At 38.3% G+C, this 27,211-nt stretch overlaps 1 protein-coding gene across 2 annotated transcripts in view; it reads left to right on the top strand.

Annotated features, from left to right (window-relative positions):
* Nucleotides 1-401: 401 nt before the first annotated feature.
* LOC103067155 (trifunctional purine biosynthetic protein adenosine-3) overlaps nt 402-27,211 on the top strand; it is a 54,050-nt gene continuing 27,240 nt past the window's right edge. For both annotated transcript variants that reach the window (XM_007427241.4, XM_025166080.2), the window contains exons 1-10: nt 402-466; nt 5,104-5,143; nt 7,659-7,807; nt 15,594-15,689; nt 16,575-16,749; nt 16,862-16,973; nt 18,414-18,482; nt 19,783-19,908; nt 21,311-21,398; nt 23,394-23,479. In XM_007427241.4, the coding sequence (XP_007427303.1) occupies nt 439-466; nt 5,104-5,143; nt 7,659-7,807; nt 15,594-15,689; nt 16,575-16,749; nt 16,862-16,973; nt 18,414-18,482; nt 19,783-19,908; nt 21,311-21,398; nt 23,394-23,479 (969 nt within the window). In that variant the 5' untranslated portion in view covers nt 402-438. The remainder of the gene's footprint in view (nt 467-5,103; nt 5,144-7,658; nt 7,808-15,593; nt 15,690-16,574; nt 16,750-16,861; nt 16,974-18,413; nt 18,483-19,782; nt 19,909-21,310; nt 21,399-23,393; nt 23,480-27,211) is intronic.

Here is a 27,211-nt window from a genome sequence, read left to right as displayed (position 1 = left end):
GGTTCAGCTTAAGGGAAATTTTTGGGCTTTTAAGTGTGATTTAACAAAAGAATGCTGGGCAATTAATAACTTTTCAACCTGTGTTTGCAGTCATTTTAACTGAAAAAATATTAAATTATAGAGTCTAGCTGTACAATGCAGTTTTGAAAAGTGATAACGTGATTTATTTGTGATAATATAGTATGTTCCTTTGCAATGCTCAAGCTTTGCTACAATAACAAGCATCAACCGATGCAAATCCGCTTGTAAGCCCTAGTTCTGCATTTGGTTAGATCCCTATATCCGCAACTTCAGTTTTTGGGCCATGGTCATTAATAAATCCCTCCGTTATTATGAAATCAGTTGTATTCTTCTTCCCTGTGAAGGGTTAAAGATCCCTGAAACTGCAGCATTCTGGGAAAAGTAGTTTTTAGCATACGCTGATGGGGAACGGTATGCATGCTGTTTAAAAGTTATCTGCCAAAAAGTAAGTTTTCGGTTTCTTTTTGGGGAAAGAAAAAAAATATGAAAACTAGCACATTATTATGGTGTGCTTTTTAGAATATGTAGCATTGTAATTGCTTTGGCTGCTTAATGAGAGAGGAGTATAATTTTTTACCACGTGGTCAGCGTTTGTAAATATCTTTCTTGCTGTTTTTTTTCCAGTTCCGAGTAGGCTTTTTTACATTTTCTTCACATAAATGGTTGTGTTTTTCGTGTGTTGCTTGTGTATTTTTTAAGACAGTATGTTCGGTATATTAATTAACCTATAAGATACCTGATACAATTTTTGCAAAACTAACATTATTCTATTTCTGTTGTATTATACATGTCTGTTGCTCGTGGAGAGTCATGACTTCATAATTTTTACACAATGCCGAGAAATTTAGGGTGAATATGCTGTGTTGCTGTGACATGATAATGTTCTGGGGTTTCTCTCAATTAATACTAAGCAATAATAGGGTGTGAATAGCAAAAAACAACAACAACAACGAAATGCTATAATTACAGTTTTCTGGATATTTATCGATGCTGTAGAAGTTGGAGTGCCAACGTTTAAAATCACAGGTGATCTTAGGCCTGATTTATACAAGATTTTGCTCCATGTGGGAAACCTGTTTTTCCAGATAAATTAGACTTTCCTCCCCTATCATCCAGATGCATTGGGTCTGTAACTCTTAGAATTCCCAGTAAAGATGAGTAGCTGGAAATTATGGGAGCTTAGTCCTAATCTGGATTAGAATGTAAATTATTAGTGCACATTTAATTATATCTAAATATATTTAACTACATGCAGAAGTCATTGTATATAATGCTGGTTTGCTAAAGTGTAAATAGGCAAGCTGTTAAGTATAATTAAACACACCTTGGCATGCAGGAAACTCTCTGTGTAAATCAAGAGTGAATCCAGTAGTGTTATCTTATTTTTCTGCATTCTGCTATGCAAAAAGTATGAGTGAAGTGATTTTGAAATCAGTTTTGTTTCAGGACTTTTTGCATCAGAACATTTCTCTAATTTTTATATTGGGCAGTTGATTTATGCATCTTCTTAAAAAGTCATAATCATCAAGAGCTAATTCAGTTTGTTGCAGTACAAATGGATAGTATTAGAAAGCTTGTACTTGGCTTTTTAGCATTGTATTCAAGGATGTGATATTAAAGCAAGTATTACCAGATATTTTCAGAAGTATTACCTGATGAAAATTTCATATAATGGCTGGTATATATGCATATTAGAATAGTCATTTTGTTGTTGTTATGAAGAGAACAATGGAAGATCAATTAAATGAAAAAACAATTTCATAATTATTAAACAGAATTTTTCTAGGTCATATTTTTTGTAAATGTCAGACGTAGTGGTTTTTTTTTTTATTTTACATATTATTGGGTGTTCTTTTTGTTTTGTTTTGAGTTCCTGAGATTATTTCAAAGACCACAAATTGCGTTGCTTACTCTGGTTTTAGTATTTTTCAACCATGCAATATCTAATATCTCCAGTAACCCAAAGATTATTGTTTGGAAAAAAGTATTCAGTATAATCAGAGGAAGAATAACAAACGTATTATTTGTATTAGTTATTTCAAAATGAAAACATTATTGCAACTTGCTGACAATTTATGTTGCTGATATCAAAGGGAGTTTTGTCAATCTGAAAAACTCCTTGTAATAACCAGAAATAATTGCAGAGTCCTTTGTATTCCTTAAGCTTGAGTTGCCTCCATTTATTGTATCACAACTCCAGCTGATTTATCTTTTGTCAAATTATTTTATTTATTTATTTATTCAATTTGTATAGCTGCCCATCTCACATGCATGACACTGGGTGGCTCACAGCCATTAAAAAATATCAACAGGAACAACAAAATACAATAGGCAAAACATATAAAACCATCTTAAAAACTGTAACATATTCAGTTTGCCAAGTTACCAAAAGCGTTCAAGGCTTTCAACATAACCATTGAGCAGCTCCACATCACAACTGGATCCCCAAGCCCAATGACAAAGCTATGTCTTCAGGGTCTTCCTAAAGGCCAGCAGGGTCAGGACCGATCTAATCTGCGGGAAGGGGGATAATATTCCAAAGGGCAGGCACCACAGCAAAAAAGGCTGTCTTTCTGGGTCCCATCAGATGACACTCCATAATAAATGGGACCCACAACATGCTTCTTCTGCTGGACCTGATGGAACAGGTAGTTGTAACCAGGGAGAGGAGGTCCCTCAGGTAACTTGGTCCCATGCTGTGTAGGGCTTTATAGGTCATTACCAGCACCTTCAGCTGAACCCAGAAGCATACTCACAACCAATGTAGCGGTGTCATATGCACTAATTGGGGAGCACCCATAACTGCCCACATGGGTTCATTTTGTACCTGCTGCAACTTCCGGATGCTCTTCAAAGGCAACCCCATGTAGGGTGCATTACAGTAATCCATAAATTACACATAATTTTTCTGTTTAATAACCAGCACAAGACTTACACACTGATTTAAGTTTGGAAGTTGCAACCAAATCATGAATGGATAATTTCCTCATACATGATATTTCCCCATCCGTCTTTGTTTTCAATAAATACAATACAGGTAGTCCTTAGGTTACAATGGCAATTGGGACTGGAATTTCTGTCACTAAGCAATGCGGTAATAAAGTGTGATGTCACATGAATGCATCACTTAGTGGTGGCAGTCCCTGTTGCTGTCATTAAGTGAGGACCTCACATGTCCATAATGTAGGAAGAGGCGCACTAGCCAAGCAGGCCAGTGAACAAGAGCTATGGGTGGGCAGGTGCTACAGGTGGGCGCTACAGAGTGCAGGCAGGTGGGTGCTGCGGGAGGCACTACAGAGTGCAGGGGGCACTATGGGCAGGTGCTATAGAGTATGAGATCCCCATGTCACCCAGGGGCTCCTCAGGAGAAAAAGCAGGAGCAGGAGTTACTTGCAACCTCCTGCCAGCTTCCCCATTTACTTTGTATGTGGGAAGCCAGCAGGGAAGGTCACAAATGGCAATCACGTGACTGTAGGACACTGCAACCATCTTAATTGCAAACCAGTTGCCAAGCACCCAAATTGAGATCACATGACCACAGGGATGCTATGACAACCGCAACTTCAAGGACCGGTCGTAAGTCCTCCTTATTCAGCACCGTTGTAACTTTGAACAGTTGCTGAACAAATGGTCATTAAGTGAGGACTACCTGTAGAGCCCTTCTTAAGCATTGCTATGGGGGGGGGGTTCAATGCAATTGTTTGGAAGACATCTATAATGCAAGGCAGTATCCACAGTGTTACATTGTTTAATGTCACATTCCAATGCATAGCATACAGGAACAATAGATAGGGTTGAAAAGGTCATATGTGTTTTATCATTTCTGATAATGTAGTTCAGGGCCATTTACAGCACTGCAGTTGTGGGAAAAGTGAAGGTCTTACTGCCACTATTTCACTTGCTTTAATTCATGTAGCTACATGCTGACAAACATGCTTACATAGCATTTTTATGCAGGTTACTTACGCTGGCAGTTCACCCCACACTGGAATCCAGTGCGTTTCGTTTTTGTTTCTTCTTTCCAATGGAGTCAAGAGAGTTCCAACTAACAATGGAAAATGTTAGTTTACATTTGTGCTGGTTTTTTGAAAAGCCCAGTAACAACACACAAGCATCTGTAGCTGCAGAAGAATGTAGGTTTTAAAAATTTGTGTGATCATCGTTGGCGTGCAATTGTGTATGTATGTAGTGAAAAACCATCAACCACAAGAAAAAAAGCAGCTAAGCATCTCCACCTTGCTATACCTTCCACCAAGCTTGGGGCCAAGGAGAAGGAATGGGGAAGGGAGAATGTTCAAGGCAAGTTCTAAACTTTGAAACAAGCCTCATGAATTTAAATGTTGATGTATAACACATACAGTCCAGTGTCCAGGGAAATCATAATTGCTCTTGCCCCACAGAGATAAATAGTGTCAGGAGTATAGGTTTGGCACACATTATTTGTAGCGAAGTCAAACAACTATTCATTCATCTATGAATTCCATTCTAGGCAACTGGACAAAAGTGGTTTGCCTTTTTCTGGGTTGTTTTTCAACTTTCTAGTTTAATCTACAACCCGGGATTTCCTGATGGTTTTCCATCCAAGTTTTAACTAGGGCTGACTACTTAGCATCTGGATGATCTAGTCTGGGCTCAAAAGCTATCAAATGCTAACCATAAATATTTAACTAAATATGGCCAGAATCCAAAAAGTTGTTGCAAGAAAGACAAAAACTGGACACATCTAGTGGAATTTTGTGCTTTTTCTTTGAATTGTAAATCCCCATTTTATCTTCCATACTGTACTACTTTTGAAAACTTTCATGGTTTGCAAAATAGCATAGAACGTTCTTTAAAAAATTAAACAGACTCATGGACATGGGGAACAGTTGACACGGCAGACAGTTAATTGTTAATTTGATTTTTTTTCTACTATAGATAATCTTGTTGGAAAATGCATATAAATAACTAGTTGTAACCACCCTCTCTTTTGAAGCTGAACTGAATGCTTCTTTTGATTGGTTACTTGCATAATGTCGTCAGCATGGACTAAATCAGCTTATAACTGAGGGCTCCTCTCTATTTCTTCCCTTTTTTTGCCAGAGTTTTTGGAATATCCTTCTTTGCAGATTGCTACATCACTGTAAGTACACTATGTGTCATTGTTAGCCTTTAGCACCGGTTCTAAGGGAATGACTTCTTTGATCACTAAAACTATCACCATCTTCTGATTCTTTGGATATTATATTATAATTGTAAGTGCCTTTACCTGGAAGTAATGTCCACTGTTTAACACCATAGATCTTTTCAATAAAGGTATATTGGATTTGTTACTAAGTACAAATTCTAAAATGAGAAATTGGTGTATGTAGTTTCTGTAATGAAATTACAGATTTTTTTTCCATGTCAGTAAATTTTTGCTGCATTTTAATTATACACAGTTCTCTCTCTGCCCTCCCATTTGAATCTGTCCAAATTTAAACTCCTTACAACAAATGAAATAAGGTGAACATTTTCGACTGAATGTGCAATTGCAAGTAATTTTAAGTTATCATAATGTGACTGCCAACTATTGTGGTTTAATCAGCAAGCCACCAATCAAAAATCATACTTTATTATGATGCCTGAACCCATCTTATTGCTACAACCAGAGTGCTCATTTGGGCTTTATGTTCATAGAATGAGAAACCTGAAGCTGGATTACTTAGAAGTAAACTAAACCGAATTCCATAGGATTTAGTTTCAAATGTGCATAGGATTTGGGAACCTGTAATTTGTAATCCCATGTATGTCTACTCAACACTGTATTGTTGTACATTCAGTACAACCTATTTCTAGGTAAATGTATATATTAGAATTTCATTTACTTTTTTTTCCATCTTTGCAAAGCAGCTTATTTTTTCTAAGTTCCCAATTCTGTATCATAAAGGTTTTTTTTTAATCTAAACTTTAAAGCTGACAGAATGGCTAGCAAATGGCAGTTGTGCAAATTAAGAATATCAAAAAGAGGCTTGGTATTTTTTAAATATATAGCTTTATGTATCATAATTTAGATTTTTTTTAAAGAAAAATTACTTTTATGAAAGATGTACAATCTAATTTTATTAATGTCTACTTGAAAACAAGTTCCTTTGTTAAGTAAAATTTACTATCTAAAAGCAAGATTTGCTTTTATCTGTGCCTTGCAATAGGAGGAATTGTACACACTAAGAGAGAGGTAAATGACCTGACTAAGGATGACATCACAGGGGGAGGGGAAGGGCAAATGCCATATTTGCAAAGATTGCAACAGAGGGACAGCTTTGCTAAGTGAAATTTTTAACTAAATAGCAAGCTATTTTCTTGGCAGCATTACAGTATATAAAAGCTTCCATATAGCAAAGGCAGTTTATTGGTCTTGCAGTGTCTCCTCTTTTAAAATTCATAACAAATGTTTCAACTGCATACATAAATACATTTGTAATCATACATGTTTAAAAGGGTATAAAATATTCCTCTATTATGTCTCTACAAAATGTACAAGTGATTTTTGTTTGTTTGTTTAGGATTGGTTAATTCTAGGGCTGAATACTCTTTGATATGAAAAAATTGGTCTTGAGCTAGAGAGACCCCGATTTACATCCCCACTCATACACATAATTCACTGGGGAACTTTGAATCAGTCAGTCATTCTCTTAGCCCAACCTGCCTCATAAGGTTGTTGTGGGGATTTAAGTAGGAAAGACCCCATGCAAGCTGTCTTTTGCTGTCAGAGAAAATGCTGTCAGTCATGACCAATGTTCAGAAATTGCTACTACAGCAGCTGGAAGCACTTGCTTCTACCTTCCATTTCAGTGAAAAAAGAACTAAGAAGTGTCCCTTGCCCGGCCTTTGTGTTCACGGAGAAACCTATGTCTCACATCGCATGCAGCCAAAACTGGGTTTGCAATTTACTCTAAATCAGTGTTTTTCAAACTTGGCAACTTTAAGATGTGTGGACTTAAACTCTCAGAATTCCCCAGCCAACAAAAACACTGCTCTAAATAGTCCACAAACAGGGTAATACACCAGTTTTAGTTCTTTGTACTTTTGCCAAAGAGAAAAGACGAAGTGTACCTGAAGTAGAGTAAGTGGTTGTACAGTTTAGCTGATTAGAAGTAAATGGGATGAAACAGGGGTTCCATGTCCTGGCCTGATAAGACTGACGTTCCTGTTTTCCTGTGCATGGCTCAGGGTGCAATCCAAAATATATTTCTTGGGGTGTAAGCCCAATTGAACTATAGAGTTCAATTTCTAAGTAGGAGTGTATGCACTTTAAATACTGGTGTTAAATGGAAAGAAGCCTTGTCATTTGTCTTTCAGTTGCCCCATGTACACTTTCAAAGGAGTATGAAATGTATCCTTAAAAGTGCACTAAAATAGAATACTTCAAGAAGAGGCATTTCTTATGGCATTCCTCTTACACAACGTTGAATTTTTCTTTAACACTATTGTTACACTTTGCTGTATGCATGGATAGATTGGAAAATTGGTATTCAAATGTTTTGGTTTTTTTATACAAACATAAGACTTCCCTTTTGGAGGAGAAAAGAAATTTATTGTGATAAATGTGCAAACCAAGTTTTTGAAGCAGTGGTTCAATGCAACATCTAATATTTGTATTTTTTCCTTCTGCACAGACTGATGGCTGATCGAGTGCTTGTAATTGGCAGTGGAGGCAGAGAACATGCACTGGCTTGGAAATTGGCACAGTCTCCACACCTGAAACAAGTACTGGTTGCTCCAGGAAATGCTGGAACAGCCAATGATGGGAAAATTTCTAATTCAGGTAACTACAGAAAAGTGAAACAAGATATATAGCACTTAAGGATTTGAGCTTCAATCTTTTGTGCTGATAAATTTGTGACTTTCCTGCGTGTATTCTTCTTTTTTAGATTTGCTGGAAGAATAAAAAAAATAATATTCTAACACAGATTATTTTTTTCATCCAAAAACCTGAATTTGTTTCTTTCATGGAACCCACCAGTCTTCCAAAATCCTTCCTGTACATTATTTTTTTCTGTGTAATCACTGGCATTAATAATGGCATTAAAACTTGGATTCAGATTTCCTCCTTGACTCTGCACTTCTGTGGACAATTGCAGAATATCTCTGGAAAAACTCAAAGCTGTTAGAAAGGGCAATACCTATATGTGCATCCCTCTTCCAAATGTACACTTGTAATTCTAATGAGAGAAGTATGCAGTAGGCTACCTCAGAGTTCTGTCCTGGGCCCAGTGCTTTTCACCATTTTTATATGAATTGGACAAGGGGATAAAAAGTGTATTTGGTAAAATTGCAGATGATATAAAGCTGGGGGGGATTGCTAGCCCCTGAGAAGATAGGCTTAAGTTCAAAAGGATCTTGACAGACTTGAACACTAGGCCTTTCCCAACAAAATGCCATTCAGCAGCAAGAAATGTAGGGTTCTACATTTAGGAAGGAAAAACAGATGGACAGGAACAAGATAGATAATACCTGGCTCAACCATAGTACACGTGAGAAGGATCTGGGTGTCCGGAGACCACAGATTAGGCTTGAGCCAGCAGTGGGTTGCAGCTGCCAAAAGAGCCAATGAAGTCTTGGGCTGTATCAGCAGAGATATAGCATTGAGATCACAGGAAATTTTAGTTCTACCCTATACTGCACTGGCCAGACTGCATCTGGATTACTGTGTTCAGTTTTGATTGCCACAATATAAGAAGGATGTTGAGAAACTTGAAAGAATGCAGAGAAGAGCAACCAAGTAAGGGACTTGGAGGCTAAGTCCTATGAAGACCAGTTAAAAGAACTGGATATGTTTAGCTAAAGAGGAGAAGGCTAAGGGGAGACATGATAACAGTCTTCCAATACTTGAAATGCTGTTACAGGGAAGAGTGTGTGGATTTGTTCTCCATAGTACCTGAGGCTAGAATAAGAACCAACAGATGGAAGCATTTTAGAGATCCAAGTCTGAAATAAAGAGTAATTTTCTATCTGTGAGAGCTTTTAAGCAGTGGAACAGCCTGTCTCCTGGAGTCATGGGTGTTATATCACTGGAGATTTTCAAATAAAGATTTGAAACAACCCTTTTAGACAAAGGTTGGACAGCCATTTGTTTGGGGTGGTCTGAATATTCATGTCTAAGGTCCCTTCCATCCCAATGATTTTGTGAAAGTAAGCAGCATACTGAGTATATCAGTGTATTACATATACTTGCATGTACTTTCTAGTTGGTGGAACGCACTGTGTTGCTTACAAAGTAGTCTCTAGATTAGAGAGCTTAGTTTACATAGACTAAGTGAGCATACTTGAGGCAAAGCTGGGCTTTTGATGTACTTATGGCATATTGACCAAATGTGCTAAAATTGACTGGAACCATTCTTAGCACCAGCAGGGAAAGCTGCATGTAATACAGATGTGACTAAGGCTGGTAATCTAGTTTATACCTTCTCAGTTGACCAAAACCATGATGAATTAACAAAAGAAAGGAAAGGAAAAATAGGTATGTTGTTTGTTAGTGAAACTTCAGTACATGTCATGGAGTTGCGCATGCTCTGTTGGTCATTAGGCGTTTCCCTTTTTGACCACATCAGCAGGGATAGTCAGGCAGCAGATGGGTGTTGCACCAATAACAGAGAAAATGTGGGAAAAATGCCTACAGTGGTATGGCCATGTTCTACGAGCAGCACCCCACAACATTCCCTGCACCACCTACCACTTTAGTACCAATGGCAAACGCCCACACGGAAGACCAAAGCAAAGGTGATAGGACACAATTAACGCAGACATGAAAATCATCCAGTTTGACCCAGTTGCTGCGTTCAATTGCATTAAATGGAGTTAATTGATCTGAAAAGTGGACCCTGCACCTGTGGGAAAAACGCTAGGATGATGATGATGTTTGTTAGTGAAACTAAGAGAAAGAGGAAGGATGTAATAGACATGGTTGAAGGTGGTCTGATCTTATGGAATAGAATTAATGAATACATGCATGGAAGCAAAAGTGTAGATTTAATTAAGAATAAAAGGGCTAACATGTATGCATAGATTGGGGGTCTCACGCTTGCAGCTTGTGGGGGTCTCACGCTTGCAGCTTGTGAGCCTTATGCAACTCTCCAAGTCATCTTCTGTAGCTGCAACAATTGAGAGTGCTGCCCAGTAAGGGCCAGCGTGCTGAGTTTTTCTTAGATGCTCAGGCTGAACCATGGGAAGTACTTCAGAAAACAGAGTAGCCTTGTGGTAGTGACTTAGCAGCTTGCCTCAGCCTGATCCAATGTGTCTCACAGCAACAGCAAGACCTTATTGTTTGGGCTGCATGGTTGGTACACCTGAGAATATAGTCCTTTGAGAACCCCTGTCCACTCTTGTACTCCATGGTGGGGATGACTTCTGAAGTTGCACTGAGCTTGGCCACAGAAGATAACCCAGAAGGTTGGATTTGTCTGAGGGAGTGAAGGAGGCATTAGCCAAGGAAATGGGTCAGGTCTAGCTGTCTTATTGCAAAGGTCTCTCTACCAGGCCAAGAGCAGGAAAGCAATGAGCAAGCAAGCAAGATATCTCTGCTGGGGAGGGGAGGGGAGTGGGGAGAGGAGAGGAGAGGGAAAGTGAATGAGAAAAAGACTGAAGGGAGGAAACAATTTGGGAAATTTCCATCTAGTCTCCATCCTTCCCTTTTTAGAGAATGATGTTGAAAAGATGGTTGGGCTTCAACTCCAGGAGATTCTGGAGGAAATGGATTATCAGGCTGGGTCACAGTACAGAGGCAGCACTGGTTGCACTTGTTGATGACCTGCAGCAGATTGACCCCTTGACAATAAGTGGGTTTGAGGCTGTGCAGATCTTGGGGGGAATACTGTTATAGAGGGTGTATGATTCTAAGCATAAATCTATTCACATGTATGTATGACAAAGGTATGACTCAAAATAAATTATTAGGGATATGCAGCTGTTTGGATCTAAAGTGGGAAAGGTTCTTAAATCCAAATAATTACAAATAATAACCCTAACCCTACGCATGATTGATTGGATGGTTTATGATGAAATATAGAAATTGTGCAGGAGACAATGATGAAACATACTGAATGTGGGACAGAGTGCATTTTGGTAATCGGGAATGAATCTTGGGAGACAATGGACTTAGAAGAAATTGGGAGGATTTTTTTTAAAGCATGTTTTAAAAGTATAGTCTGTTAATTCTTCTGTATGTGCATATCAAGCTTTTCTCATATCTTGAAATTAAGGATGTGTCAATTTTCCTTGAGGTTTCCTCTGAAATGAAGAAATAGCGTCTTCATATTTTTGCTTCATACTGAATTACAGGAACTGCAACTTGGTTAATCAGTGTTTTGACCTTTCTGGACTTACAAAGGGAATCTGCACAGATTACAGTGAACAATTTGAAGTTTGCTTCCTGGGACATGCTTTGTATCTCTGACTGAACTTCTGTTTTTTCTGTGTTTAAAACATTGAATTTTATGAGTAGTTAATTTTGTTAACATAGATGGAGGAAACATTACTCTGTGTTGCACATTTAGCTCCAATCTAGTTCATTACTGTGTACAGTACATTTGTACCTGGAACTGCATTCCAAAACTCTCTGGTTGCTAGGAGTCAATCCTTCCCCTTGAGATGTATAAAATCATGCATGGCATAAAGAAAGTGGACAAAGATAAGTTTTTCTTCCTCTCTCAAACTATTAGGCTCAGAAGCCAATGGATGAGATGTAAAATACTAGTTCTAAAGGAATAATAGTGGGACAGGGCTATGCTTCTGATTGTATGCACCACAGTCATCCAGTTGGCCACTGTGAGAAATAAAGTACTAGATTAGAAGGGAGGTAGAAGTGAAGCTTTCCTATTTATATGTTTCTTAATAAATCTAACGTTTACTTCAAATATAATGAATGTTTCTTAGCATTCGTTGGTAGCTGGGCTAAGCCCATATTCTGCATCCATGAGAGAGATGTTATGAATACTTAGTCTTTTTTTTATGGGATGCTCTGCTATTTAATTACTCAATATTATTTCAGCATGCATGTTCAGGAGCTCTTCCTCTAACAAGGGTTCCGGCTGAATTCAAAGTACAGTAGGACTGTACTTTGGAGGCTTTGGCAACACAGTACAATTGTTAGCTTGCTCCTTATCCTCCTATGCCTATTTCCAAGGTTGGGAAGAATTTCTGGGTCCATCACACTTACCAGTATGCACTAATACACTCATCACAACAAGCTGGCAAATTAAATTTCTGCTTGCTGTTTCTGTGCATGAAAAATCCAGGCACAGAATCTTTTTTGCCCGCTGTTTCATCTGCAATGTTATGTATCTAATAAAGCACTACTGTTTCGTTTCAGACTACTGCCAGATATGTAAAAAAATGCATCTGCTCCATTTAGTTATCTTTTTCATGAGGAGAATGAGATGTCCCATGGCTTCATGTGATGGTCTTATGATATGTTGAAATGTACAGTTTTGAACAAAAATCTTTTTTCTTTATGTTCGCTGAATTAAATTTGATTTATTTTCAATAATGTTGCCTTCACGATAAGACCAACATTATGGTCATCATTGCATCTTCATTTATTTTTTGAGACTTTACTATTGGCACACTCAGTGAAGAAAGAAGAAATATAAATGTCATCAGTATATGAATAGCTACTTAAAATAATAGGAACGAAGAAGGGAAAATTCAGCTCAGCTTTCAAGCACATGTTTTGTCTATATAGCACCCTGATTTGAATAAGTGACTTCGAAGAATTTTAGTCAGAACTTTCCATGTGTCCTGTGGAAATGTCAGATAGCAATTCCCTAATTTCTAAGCCAGAATTTATGTATGTATGTATGTATGTATGTATGTATGTATGTATAAGATATGCCACTCTTATGTAAAACTCTTTAGTTGTTTCTGTGTACTCGTTGTATAGTAGTGTCCTTTAAGATGGGTTTGAACAGAGGGGGAAAACCAGTCCAGAAGCCAGGTGACTCTCAGAACCATTGCCATCAATGCTCTGTTGGAAGGACCCTAGAAATTGGGTTTGTTCTTTTTTTAAAAAAAATCTGTTTTTGTTCTTGCATTGGTAGGATTTTTGTCCTGAAAGGCAGGTACAGTCAATTGTAATAAAGAAATACACTAAGCAGGAGCAGAGAAAAGCAGATTCACCAGATAATTAATTATACACTAAAAGCCATAGTTTAAAGATCTGCAGTTGAAATCAAAAATGGCTGTCTCCCATGTAGCATTCTGGGACTGTTCAACACTAAACCTGGTAAACCTTGGGCTGAGTTCTGGTGATGAGTAACTTCTAATCCTGGTTTGTGACAAAATATATTTGAAACTCGAGGTTTGGTGTCGTAATACCAAACTGGTTTTTTAGGTTACAGGTGAACAATCTTATGCATAAGCAGTTTACATGTTTTTATTTTTGTTTTTTTAAAGGTTGAGCCCCTTTAAAAGGAGGTAGTCTTGATATTCTTTGTGAGTGCAGGTTTTTATATTTTATGCTTTTTGTGTAATATCCAGAGAGGAAAAAATATTCCACTTGCAGAAATGATTGTTTTCTGTTCCAGTTTCTAATGTCAGTGTCAAAATACATACAACTGCTCTTTTCAGATGTTATTTCAGGAGCATGAAGAGTAAGATCCATAGATCAGTCATACATTCTGTCACTGGAATGTAACATTTAACAAGGTTTCCCAGAGATATAGGTACTTGCCAGCTTCAAGAGCTCTGGTGAATATAACCAGTAGTACAAGGATCCCCTTCCTAGAACTTTCTCATTTGTGTTGTAGAATAAAGACACATTCTTATCTTCTCCACACGTAGCACAAATGAGACAATATCTTTTCTTCCAAGTTTAAAGAAGATACATACTGCATCCACAAATAATGGTTCATTAATATGTTATTTTCAAAGGGCATATTTTTTGCTATTGCCCATCATTTTACTCTAGAGCAAGAGGGATAGAAAATTAGTTAAGAAGAAAGAATGTAATGCACTAAGACTATAAAGATTTTCTGTTGCCCTCCATATTTTTCCATAAACCCATTAATAAGAGTCTCTTTCCTAAATATCATATTTTCAAAAATAATGAAATGGTAAGAGACAGAGCAACTTCTTGGTTTGATTATTTAAAATAGCATGCAAGTGTATTCCAGATGTTCAGTCAGCAGTACTAAAGTGAAGCAAATGTTTTGTCACAATGTAAATCCTAAAACTGCCCTAAAAAACTACAGTGTTCTTTTCAATGCCCTTGCCTTTCATATGTGAGAATTAAATGAAACCATTTCAGGAATAACACCATAGCATGATGTTAAATGTGCCAGGTCAGTGAAACAGTTTTGCCACATGTTTGCCAAAATTTCTACCACAGTAACACTCCTCACAGCTCTCCAGAAATAAAGGAGGGGAGGTAAGAAATGGTCTTGCCCAATGGTTCACCTTTGCCAGTTCACTTTAGACTTTGGATTTATTTATTCTTGATAAAAGTGTAAGGGCAATGATGTCTTTTTTATCTCATGCTTGGCTTTCTATCTCTTCCAAGCAAACATTACTTACAAGTAACTATGTTTCAATGAGGAAAGAGTATATTCCAAAAATCTTATAAAAAGTAAGATAGTTAATTTTATTTACAAGAAGTGTTTTGCCAGAATGTATGTAAAGATTTAACATTAGTGTTCTAGATCATGCCCTAGAACCATTTGGTCTGGATTACCATATGTGGCATGACTTCAAAAATTCCCTTTTATAAACAGAACATCATTACCAATTAGTCAAGGATCTGAAATGTCTTAATTCTGTTATTGTAGAATTCCTTTTTCTTGGGATATGGGATAGTAAACATACTCTATTTACCAGGAAGGGAGAGAATAAATTGTTGCAACAGTTATGAAACTAATTGTATAACCTTGGATTATGTAACCGACTGAACAATTAGCACACAGCAATTATTAAAATGTAAACCATTTCAGATGCAGCAGTATCTTGGTGTTCCTGTTGCTATTGTACTCCTTCTCCCATCCCAATTCTTTCTACCTGTTTTAAGGGAAAATGCTTCCATTTAGTGTAACAGAAGTTTATCTCAATGAAAAATGCGAGTACAGGGAAGAGTGATTTGAACTGGGAAACAATAGCTGGTCAAAGGGCTTAAGTGGTCTATCTCCACATCAGCAATTGATCTGGTTTATCCCAGTTTGTCAAGCCCCATATAGGTGAACAAAACCAAGAAATCAAGAACTACACAGATTTCAATGAAGTATCTGTAGTGCTTATTTGGAGTAAATATAGAATCTTGGATGTTCTAATAAGAATTCCCCAACCTCATTTATAGTGAGTTAACTAAGATGGCATCTCTTTGAATACTTTGAGATGTTTCTTCCCACCTGGGCTGAGTGGTCATTTATAAAATAAGCTGTGAACTGACTGGTCTGCTATCTGTCCCCTTCCTTTCGCAGCCTCCCCACAGTCTCTCACACCATCCCTGTAATTATTTTTAGGAATTCTATTTCTAAATTCTTTGGTTCTCTCACAAAAAAATGGAGGAGGGGGTGGAATTATGCTGTAAGTAATAAATAATTGCAGGTTTTTTTATCTCTTGATAGTAATCTCAATCAGTGATCATGCTGCCCTTTCTACATATTGCAAAGACCAGAAGATTGGCCTTGTGGTAGTTGGTCCAGAAGTCCCCCTTGCTGCTGGTATGTCCACATGAAATTATGAAAATATTTTGTTTTGCAATTCCAGTCTCCTATCTAACTTATTGTTGTTAAATAATTGTTCAAAATATTCTAGACAATGTCTAATATCTAATTATTATATAATTATATAGTTGTTATATAATTATATAAAATGATATGCTAATAGTTGGATCTAACCTTTCATATGTATGTAATGTGCATGCACTACAAAATACTTTTCAGTCAGAATATAACAACAGATGTTAACAGAATACTGTTATTTATTAGTTAACGGGGTTCCTTAGTCTGCTGCCATGATTGGATCACAATTCAGAAAGATTTGGTGGGTCAGTTTTGTTTAAGAAGTAGTATTTTCTTTTGAGCAACTCATAGTCCCCCCATGATGCTGACAAAGAAATTGATAAAGCAATAGATGTCCATTATAGAGTCACTTTGTGTGAGATGGGTGGCTATATAAATACGACAAATAAATAAATAATGGTAAATCTCATCCCAGTTTGGGGGGTAGGCTTAAACCATAAAAGATATAAGAAGAAGAATTTACAAAGAGTTGCAGTGCTCCTTTTAAGGCTCTGGTCATCCATCTATGTCTTTTTAAGTATAATACATTCCATTCCTCCCCTTTTATGGTTTTTTGATCCCCCACTCCAGCAGCTATTGTTGTTCTGTGGCTGCTGAGCATGCTCAGCTTTTCACTGGGTGTTTATTAGTATTTTGCAACATGTTGAGTTCCCCACATGTTGCTGATACCTCTATTTTGGATGTGGATAGTGCCATTTGGGCTACATAAAAATGTGCACTTGGAGAACTGAGTTCATGTAGGCAGTTGTGTTTCACTGTACTCATATGAAAGTCCATCTGACTTCGAAGCATGTGTTTTGCTAGGAATTGTTGACGACTTGGCAGCTGCTGGCGTGAGATGCTTTGGTCCTACAGCAAAGGCAGCTCAGCTAGAGTCAAGTAAGAGTTTTTCCAAAGCCTTTCTAGATCGTCATGGCATCCCTACTGCAAGATGGAAAGCTTTCACTAATGAGGAAGAAGCTTGCACTTTTATTACTAGGTATAGTAGAACATCTTTTATTCCATTGTCCCAACATTTGATAAAGTGTTAGAGCTTGCAGTTTGTATCATATCTCACATGCTTATTTACTTTTTTTTTCACTTCCCCAAAGTGCATCTTTCCCTGCCCTAGTTGTAAAAGCAAGTGGTCTGGCTGCTGGAAAAGGTGTGATTGTGGCTGCTAACAAAGAAGAGGCCTGCCATGCTGTGCATGAAATGATGCGAGTGAGTAGGAAAGAATCAAGCTTGAACAATGTGTAAATGTGTTTCATTGGCCTATATTTAATGTAACTGTGATCAGAAATATTTTACTATAATTAAAAGAAATTGGCTTCCGATTGATTTAGAATATTTTATTCTCCAAATCACCCAGGAATTGTGGGCAAGATTTTTAGTCTGAAAAGCAGAGTTCAAATGGATTATATTTTATAGTGTTTAGATATTGCTAATTGGTCCAAAATGCGCCATTCAGTTTGTGTCAGTTAATAACTTATGTCTAACAACAACAACAACAACACTACCACTGTGAGTATATCTGTTTGATGCTAATATTTGTAAAATATTTTTTAAGATCTTTGGTAATCAGGAAATTATTTGTAAGATGAAAGCATAAGTTTTTAGAATTGCTTGGATATGCAGATCTAGTTTGGACTGCCAAGAACATATCACTACTATCCTAAAAAGAAAAGGAAGAAATGCTTTAGCTTGAAAAAAAATGTTGTTGTAGTATGCTAATGGTACTCTGTCAAACTACAGCTCTTTCTCCTGGCCTAACATCTGTGTGTTCCTTATTATATTTCTTCTAACACATTATCATTTCAGCACTGCATTTAAATATGGACTGTTTGTTTTTTCATCAATATACATAATTAATTTTCCATCTAAATTATTTTCTGGAAAACCTAATATTGCAATCAAATCATTGTAAAGACAACAGCCTTATACTCATCAGGAGACTAAATTCCACTGAACACACTGTGCCGTTCCTCTGAATAAATGTGGTTAGGATGACCTTTTAACAGCTTTCCCCAACTTGATCTCCCTTTAGATATGCCGACTTCAAATTCCAGAATTCCCCAGCCAACCTAGCCATTGCTAAGAGTTCTGAGAATTGAACTCCGTGTATCTGGAGAACACTACCTTTTGGAGAAGACTGCCTTACAATTACGTTGCTGTGTATATTACTTGAGCTTAAGCCCTCAGTGAAAACACTGGGTATTTTTTCCAAATATACATGCTGAAAATGAGCTATAGAGCTCTGGTTTCTTTCCTGGCCTAGTGCCTCCAGATGAGTTGGACTACATCATCGATCAGCGCAGATAGCATAGGCAACCAATAGGCTAGGTGGAAATCATGGGAACTATAATCCATCAAATCTGGAGGGTACCAAATTGGAAAAGCTACTTAAAAGAATGTTTGTAATTTGTTTCTCAAAACCGCCAAACAGTTGTTTTCATCTGAGGGAGTTATAACTTAGAATTTGAAATGAATGAAAAATTATGGATTATGCAGATGACTAGACTAAGGTTAGTATTTTTTTTAAAAAAGAAAAATGCAGAAAATTAAAAAAATCTCTACCACTGCTTGGAATTCCAAGAAAAATACTTGCTGTTCAATGCAACAAGTTTACTGACTGCATAAAATATGCATGTATCTTTAATGCAGGATAAAACTTTTGGAGCAGCTGGAGAAACCATTGTGGTTGAGGAACTTCTTGAAGGAGAAGAAGTTTCTGTAAGTAAATAACATATCAGGGAAATCTGTTGAAGTCCATCCTATAATTGTTTTATCATTCATGCATGGGACAACTATCCCTTCTAAAATGTGTAATGTAAAATATTGCAGAAATCCAGTCAAGGTAACTATTTTTATGCTTCTTTGATTTCAGTGAAAGAATTCAGCAAAAATCTCTGCTTAACTCTTCCTTACTGAAAACAATATTAATTAAATGTGTTTAACTTTGGCTGTATTATTCCCACTTCGAACATTACACAGAAGTATTAATAAAAAGTTTAGAAAATCAAGCTCTTCCTGTATGAATCTCTAAAACAAAGCAGATGATCAGATATTGTGTTATTTTATCAATGATACTTTAAATTGGCTTTCTCTTGAATATTTCCATTGCTGCTGATGAAGAAAACTCCTAACTGAAATTAAAGCTCAGATTTTCAGGAAATCCAATTCAGTCTTTATTTTGGCCATTCACAAACATAGCATTATACAGTCAGTCCAACAATTTGAATAGAACAAATAGTCAAAACCAGAATACTGAGCTTGAATAAGAGTTCGTAAAATAACAAAATAAGACAAAATGTTTATTTCTGCTAATACTATAAACCTTAAGACTAAAATTACTATTATTGCTAGTATTAATACTACAACTCTGTAATTCCCATTAAATCTCTATTTCTGGGTATAAACTGGTGGTTAGACTTAAACGCATACACCAAAAAGAAAATCTAACATTTCCTTAATTATGAAGCCAGAGGAGCAATCACCTCTCCTCTGATATTATTAGCAGCATAAAGAAATGTGGCAACATCCAGAGACATAAACTCTGATCAGATAAGAGAAATTCCATATGAGAAAATCGGTACAGTTTGGATACTTTATCAAATGAAGGGAAATAAAATGGACTCTGATTTTTAGGATTTATGCACAATTAGTGCTTAGTTAGCCCTTCTCTACAAGGCTTATCTGTGTTTTAAACATTTATATTTAAATTTTGTAAAAAGGTGTAGGTTTTGGACATTACTATTTGTCAGTAATAATCCCTAAGATAAAGTACTTGAAGTATCTTAGAGTCTAACGAAATTTATGTAAAATATGTTTACTCTTTTCAAATATAAACTTTTATTCAAGAATGCCAATGGAAATAAATCAGAATATATTTATATACTAACCTATCTCTTGTTATAAGGAAGATTGTTACTTATCATTAAGAGCTTATAATACTCAGCTGTATAAGTCTAATATCAAGATCATTCCCTCTGCATTGTTCTTATGTGCTATCTATTGCTTGTTTTTCTTACAGTGCTTGTGCTTCACAGATGGTATCACTGTTGCTCCCATGCCTCCTGCCCAGGATCACAAACGGTTAATGGATGGTGATCAAGGACCAAACACTGGTGGAATGGGTGCATACTCCCCAGCACCTCAGGTAAAGTACCTGCTATGCCAGATTTCCTTAGGAAGCTCATTCCTAAGGAGCACCAGCTGTGAGAAACCAATAATGGTTTTTAGAATTCTATGTACCCTTCTTGTTCTTCTTTTAGATTTTAGGAAAAATGAATGGTATAAAATAATTGTCATCACTTTTGTTCATATCACCTCTTAATGGGATAACGTCATGTTATGATGAGGGAGGGTCAGAAAAAGATTTCTGATGCTCCCTGCCGGCTTCCCACAAGCAAAGTCAGTGGGGAAGCCGGCAGTAAGTCGTAAGTCGTTCAGATTCCCACTGCTTTTTTGCCCTTGGTCATTCTGTTTCTCTGTTTAGGTAAGGAAATATCTCTGAAACGATGATCCAACGGGTCACAGGTTGTCTAGTATAATATAATAATAACATGAGTACACTAACAAAAGTACTGTACAAAAATTAGAATGAGACACATCCCTTAGGGATTATACACTTTAAAAAAATAGGCAGAGGGATGAGGAGAGGCACAAATAAAAAATAACGTCACTGTAAGAGAAAGTGCAAAGAGCCCTTAGTCCGCTGTTTATCATGAAAACACTGGGTTTTATCCAGCAGAAATAGCATTCATAGTTAGTGGGTAAGTAAACTGCACTATAAATGTCTTCCTAAATAATGATGCATTGTACATTTATCATAGAATGGAAATTTAATGCTCATAATAGAAGATTCAGTCTTTTCAAGATATAAATATGCTCTGACAAATTTGTATTTTATATTTCCATTCCCATGATTTGTTGCTGATAATTTTTTTGTTTCTCTATCTGAAGACTATGATCTTTTTTTAACAAGGCGTAAGAACATAAACCTTTTTATGCACTGGCATTTGAGAACAGGAGTAGGAGATTCTAGTTACTAAGTAGATCATGGAAAAGAATAAAAGAAGGATACAGCCAAGGTCCAAATTGTGTCCAAATCTTGCATGCTGCTGGGTGGTTACATACTCATTTTCTTTTATGAAAGGTGATTAAAGCTTATGATTTAGAGCAGAAGAAAATATCACAACAGTGATATTGCATTTATACATGAGAATACTGAATGTGTTAAGTTGTTATAGGTTGAGTCAAAGCACCGTTTTATATAGTGAGCTTCATATCTTACGGTCACCAACAATAGTGCTCCAAGGCACTGGACAGAGGCCTATTTCCTATCCTCTTCTATAGCTAAAGGTGGCTGGGATTGCATTTGGGTCAGCACACTGGTCAAGTATGTGCTCTACTAGTGAGCTGTTTCCCGTCTTGTTAACAGTCTGTGATGGTTCACTTCTCATAATAATGTTGATCTGAAGTTCTCAGAATTTATACAAAATAAAAAAGCAGTTAGATTATATTTTTCTTACAAATTTCACTTTCTGTAACAATTTTAGCTGTCTAAAGATCAGCTTCTGAAAATCAGAAATTCTATTCTCCAGAAAACAATTGATGGTATGAGAAAAGAGGGTATCCCATACACAGGTAAGTGGAAGACTTATTCCTAGTTAATTGCTTATAATATAAGTAAATTTTACAAGTTGCCATACAAGTTTCAGAATGAAAAATGGTTTCCTGCAAGCTTCTAATAATTATCTTGAACCTGAGGAAGTGGACAGGATTCTTGTAGCTGTCAGTTCAGCCACTTCTGTATTAGTTGTGTGCCCCTCCTGGCTGGTCAAGGCTGCCTGGGAGAGGATGCATGATTAGGTCTAGATGGGTGATTAAGGGAGAGGATGGTCCCGCCGGTTCTTGAGGAGGTGGTGCTTCCTCTCCTCAAGGGGCCATCACTTGACCTAACTAGCTTGGACAGCTTTTCTCCAGTTTCCAACATCCTCTTTTTAGGGAAGGTTGTGGAGAAAGTGGTTGCACAGTAGCTGCAAAGACCCTGGATGAAGCAATTTATCTGGACCCCTTTCAGTCAGGATTCAGGCTGGGTTATGGGACTGAGATGGCATTGGTCGTGCTCTTGGATGACCTCTGGCAGAAGTAGGATGGGAGTAGTGCATCCATCCTTGCTCTTCTTGACCTCTCAGTGCTTTGATACCATCAATCATGTTATCCTTCTGGACCGGCTTCAGGAGTTGGGTGTGGGCGGCACTGTGTATGCTGGTTCTCCTCCTTCCACCGGGGTCAGTTCCAGTCGGTTTTGATAAAAGGGGAGAGATCCAGCCCGCAACCCCTATTTTGTGGGGTGCCACAGGGCTCAATCCTCTCTCCCCTCTTATTTAACATCTATATGAGGCCACTGGGTGAGGTGATCTGACATGAGGCCATTGGGTGAGGTGAGGTTTGGGGTGAGGTATCATCAGTATGCTGATGATACCCAGCTTTCTATCTCCACCCCAGGCCGCCTGAGTGATGCTGTGGATGTCCTGTCCCGGTGCCTGGAGGCTGTAGAGGCCTGGATGGGGTGCAGGGGACTTCAGCTCAACCCAAGCAAGATGGAGTGGCTTTGGGGGCTTGGGCCTTCCAGTGTCAAGGTTTTTCCACTTTTAGTACTGAATGGGGTGACACTGCCCCAGATAGACCTGGTGCGCAATCTGAGGGTCCTCTTGGACTCACGACTCCTGCTGGAAGAGTAGATGGCAGCCCGGCTAGGAGGCCCTTTGCGCATCTTCAGGTTATGCGCCAGCTGCACCCATTTCTGGACCGGGAGGCTCTGCTCACAATTGCTTATGCCCTTGTGACCTTCCATCTGTATTGCTGCAACATGCTCTACATGAGACTGCTCTTGAAGAGCATTCGGAAGCTTCAACTGGTGCAGAATGCAGCTGCACGGGTAGTAAATGGTGTTGGATATTTGACAAATGTAACACCACTACTTCATGAGCTGCATTGGTTGCCAGTGTGTTTCCAGGTGCAATTCAAGGTATTGGTTATCACCTTTAAAGCCCTGCATGGCTTAGTTATCTGAGGGACCAGGTTGTTTCTACCAGTTGTTTCTAGCCATCCAATTCAGTCGGGCAGGATGGGCATGCTCCGGGTCCCATCAGCTAAGGAATGTCAGCTGGCGGGGATTAGAAGGTGTGCCTTCTCTGCCATAGCCCCTGCCCTCTGGAACATTCTTCAGGAATTAAGATGGCTCTGACCCTGATGGCCTTTTGTAAGGCCTTGAAGACCTGGTTGTGTGCCTAGGCCTGGGATCCCAAGTGTGTTAAGGTCCCCGTTTCCTGGTTATATTAGCATCTACGTTATGATTTTTCTCAGCTGCTATATATATTTATTTTGCTATATATATTTATTAAAACCAGTTATTGGTTTTAATTGATTTTATGATTGTTTGCCATCCAGAGTCACTTGTTTGAGATGGGCAGCCATAGAAAATGAATGAATGAATGAATGAATGAATGAATGAATGAATGAATGAATGAATGAATGACACAACTGTCAGCAAAGTTTTTCATGATTATTCTGTAGCTATTTTTAGACAACAATACCAGATATGTTTGTCTTCAGTATTTTCTGTTTTTCAATAAGGTGTGCTTTATGCGGGTTTAATGCTAACAAAAGATGGACCTAAAGTTTTAGAGTTCAACTGTAGATTTGGTGACCCTGAATGCCAGGTGAGAGAAATTAACTACAATCTTTTACATATCTGCATGTTTATATCATAGTTCAGGGAGGTTTATTCACAGATAAATATGCATAGTGGCCAGTCAATACAACATTCAACTTCTTCTGAACCAATTTTGGATGAATGCATAGGTATAGATTGCATAGCTTTAAACTGAATATTTATGCAGACTATACATTACTGATTTCAAAGTTTGTAGGATTTTAAAGTGTTACTTACTAAAACAATCATCACTATCACCAAATAGGTTTTCTTGCACCTTTTACCAGTATACAGGTGAAACTTGAAAAATTAGAATATCGTGCAAATGTTCATTTATGTCAGTAAGGCAACTCAAAAGGTGAAACCAATATATGAGATAGACGCATTACATGCAAAGTGAGATATGTCAAGCCTTACTTTGGTATAATTGTGATGATTATGGCGTACAGCTTATGAAAACCCCAAATTCACAATCTCAGAAAATTAGAATATTACATGACATCAATAACACAAGGATTGGAAATAGAACAAAATCGGACCTCTGCATGCATAATATAATATAAGCATGCATATGTACTCGGTACTTGGTTTGGGCCCCTTTTGCAGCAATGACTGCCGCAATGCGGCGTGGCATGGATGCTATCAGCCTGTGGCACTGCTGAGGTGTTATGGAAGACCAGGATGCTTCAATAGCGGCCTTCAGCTCCACTGCATTGTTCAGTCTCATGTCCCTCATCTTTCTCTTGGCAATGCCCCATCGATTCTCTATGGGGTTCAGGTCAGGCGAGTTTGCTGGCCAATCAAGCACAGTAATCCCATGGTCATTGAACCAGGTTTTGGTACTTTTGGCAGTGTGGGCAGGTGCCAAGTCCTGCTGGAAAATGAAGTCAGCATCCCCATAAAGCTCGTCTGCGGAAGGAAGCATGAAATGCTCCAAAATCTCCTGGTAGACGGCTGCGTTGACCCTGGACTTAATGAAGCACAGTGGACCAACACCAGCAGATGGCATGGCTCCCCAAATCAACACAGACTGTGGAAACTTCACACTGGACTTCAAGCATCATGCATTGTGTGCCTCTCCATTCTTCCTCCAGACTCTGGGTCCTTGGTTCCCAAATGAGATGAAAAAGTTGCTCTCATCAGAAAAGAGGACTTTGGACCACTGGGCAACAGACCAGTTCTTTTTTTCTGTAGCCCAGGTAAGATGCTTCTGACGTTGTTTGTTGTTCAGGAGCGGCTTGACAAGAGGAATACGACATTTGAAGCCCATGTCCAGGATCTGTCTGTGTATGGTGGCTCTTGATGCACTAACTCCAGCCTCAGTCCACTCCTTGTGAAAGTCCCCAACACTTTTGAATGGCCTTTTCCTGACAATCCTCTCCAGGCTGCGGTCATCCCTGCTGCTTGTGCACCTTTTTCTACCACACTTTTCCCTTCCACATAACCTTCTATTGATGTGCTTTGATACAGCACTTTGGGAACCTCCAACTTCTTTTGCAATTACCTTTTGGGGCTTTCCCTCCTTATGGAGGGTGTCAGTGATGGTTTTCTGCACAACTGTCAGGTCAGCAGTCTTTCCCATGCTTGTGATTCCTACTGAACCAGCCTGAGAGATCATTTAAAGGCTCAGGAACCCTTTGCAGGTGTTATGGATTCATTAGCTGATTAGAGTGGGACACTTTGAGCCTAGAATATTGAACCTTTTCACACTATTCTAATTTTCTGAGATTGTGAATTTGGGGTTTTCATAAGCTGTACACCATAATCATCACAATGATACCAAAGTAAGGCTTGACATATCTCGCTTTGCATGTAATGCGTCTATCTCATATATTGGTTTCACTTTTTGAGTTGCCGTACTGACATAAATGAACATTTGCACGATATTCTAATTTTTCGAGTTTCACCTGTATATCAAATCTCAGTATTAATTTTCTCAGTTATGAAATTAGCAAAGTCTTTTTTCCCTCAGAGAATGCTGGCAATCTACTTAAAAAAAATTGGTTGAGTCTTGGCCATTCTGTGAAGAACAGCAGGGTTCATTCAAAAACAGATGTGATAGAGGTAGTCCTTGAGTTATGACTACTTGTTCAGCGACCATTCAAAGCTGAATGAGTGGTACTTAAAGTGGTCCTCAAAGTTCTGCCCATTGCAGCACCCTCCCAGTCACTTGATCGCCATTTGTGACTTTCCCTGCCAGCTTCCCACAAGCAAAGTCAATGGGAAAGTAGACAGGGAAGGTTGCAAGTCGCTCCTGCTTCTGCCACTTTTTCTCCCAAGAAGCCCCACTACGGACTACAAGATCCCAAGGAACTCGTACTCCATAGCACTCCCTGCCCGCGCTCTGTACCACATGCCCACCTGCCTGCAGTCCCCACCTATCCGCCCATACTCTGTAGTGCCTGCCTGTAGCCCCTGCTGACCCGCTGCGCTGCATAACACCCACCAGTGGCACCCGTGCAACTCCCTGCACTCCTTGCCTGGTACTCTCACCTCTTCCCACTTAACGACCCACACAGTTCTGGAGTTATGATGGCAAATGGGACTCCGGGGATTGCTGTTGCTAAGTGATACGATCACATGGCATTGCGCTTGATGACTGCATTGCTTAGCGACAGTCCCCACCAATCTGTCCATGGTCCCCACCGACCTGCCTGCAGCACCTCCCAACCCCCACAGCACCCCCCACCCCCTGCACTCTCACCTCTTCCCACTTAACGACCCACATGGTCCTGGGGTTATGATGGCAACCAGAACTTCTGGGATTGCTGTCGCTAAGTGATGCAGTCATGTGATGTCACGCTTTATAGCTGTATCACTTAGCGATGGAAATTCCAGTCCCAATTGGCATTGTAACCCAAGGACTACATGTAAAACAAATAGTTTAATATGCAGATTTTTCATTTTTTTTTTTTAATCTGTTGTTTAAAAAAGAATTATTTAAATTCTGTGGTTTGGGCAAATAAAAGAATAATGAGCAAATCCAGAGGAGAAAAATAAGCTCTCTGCAGTAGTTACTTCATATCTTCATATCTGTTTCTATTTTAAATCACAGAATTTTTTAAGATGGACTTCTGTCATTTAAAAGTCCTGGGATTACAGTTGGGACTCTTTATTTTTTAAAAATCAGATCAGAAAGCAGTTCACACTCACTCACACACACACACACACACACACATTAACATGCATTTTTAAAAAGTATACTAAACATATATTCTGGAAATTAGACCTTGGAAGAATTTCAGATTCCAATACTGATAGTTTTATTCCATGTACATTTCCAATAGAAGAAGGTGTTTGTTTTCTAAGTGCTAGTAGAAGCTTTCCTCAGTCTAGTGCCCTCTAGTATTGGAACTGCAACTCCCTGAACTTCCAATTAGCCTAAGTCCTAGCCTGTTGCTATTCTAACTTGGAGTTCTGGGAGTTGCCATCTTAACATATTTGGAGGGAAAGACTGCTTTACAATATTCCAGTGTTGCATGAAGGCAGAGTAGCCTCACTGTTTAGAGGCAGATTTAAATTAAATGTTGTTCTGCCATCCATTCCAGGGAAGAAATGAAATAGCAAAGGGTGCAGTGTCAGGAGAAAATAACACTTATGAACAAGAATTTGAGATTAAAGCTGATTTATGGAAATAAATGTCCTGAGTTGCACTGTGAAAAAGTGTAGAAATATTAGGGATATTTGCTACTTTAAAAATAATCTTCTACTTTACTAAAACACTATTGATTGATTATAT

Source organism: Python bivittatus, unplaced genomic scaffold (genome assembly GCF_059951505.1).
Source record: "Python bivittatus isolate LINGU-HERP-01145 unplaced genomic scaffold, Pbiv_v1 ctg000350_np1212, whole genome shotgun sequence".
In the NCBI taxonomy this organism is placed as follows: domain Eukaryota; kingdom Metazoa; phylum Chordata; class Lepidosauria; order Squamata; family Pythonidae; genus Python; species Python bivittatus.
This window is presented reverse-complemented; position numbering and strand designations above follow the sequence as displayed.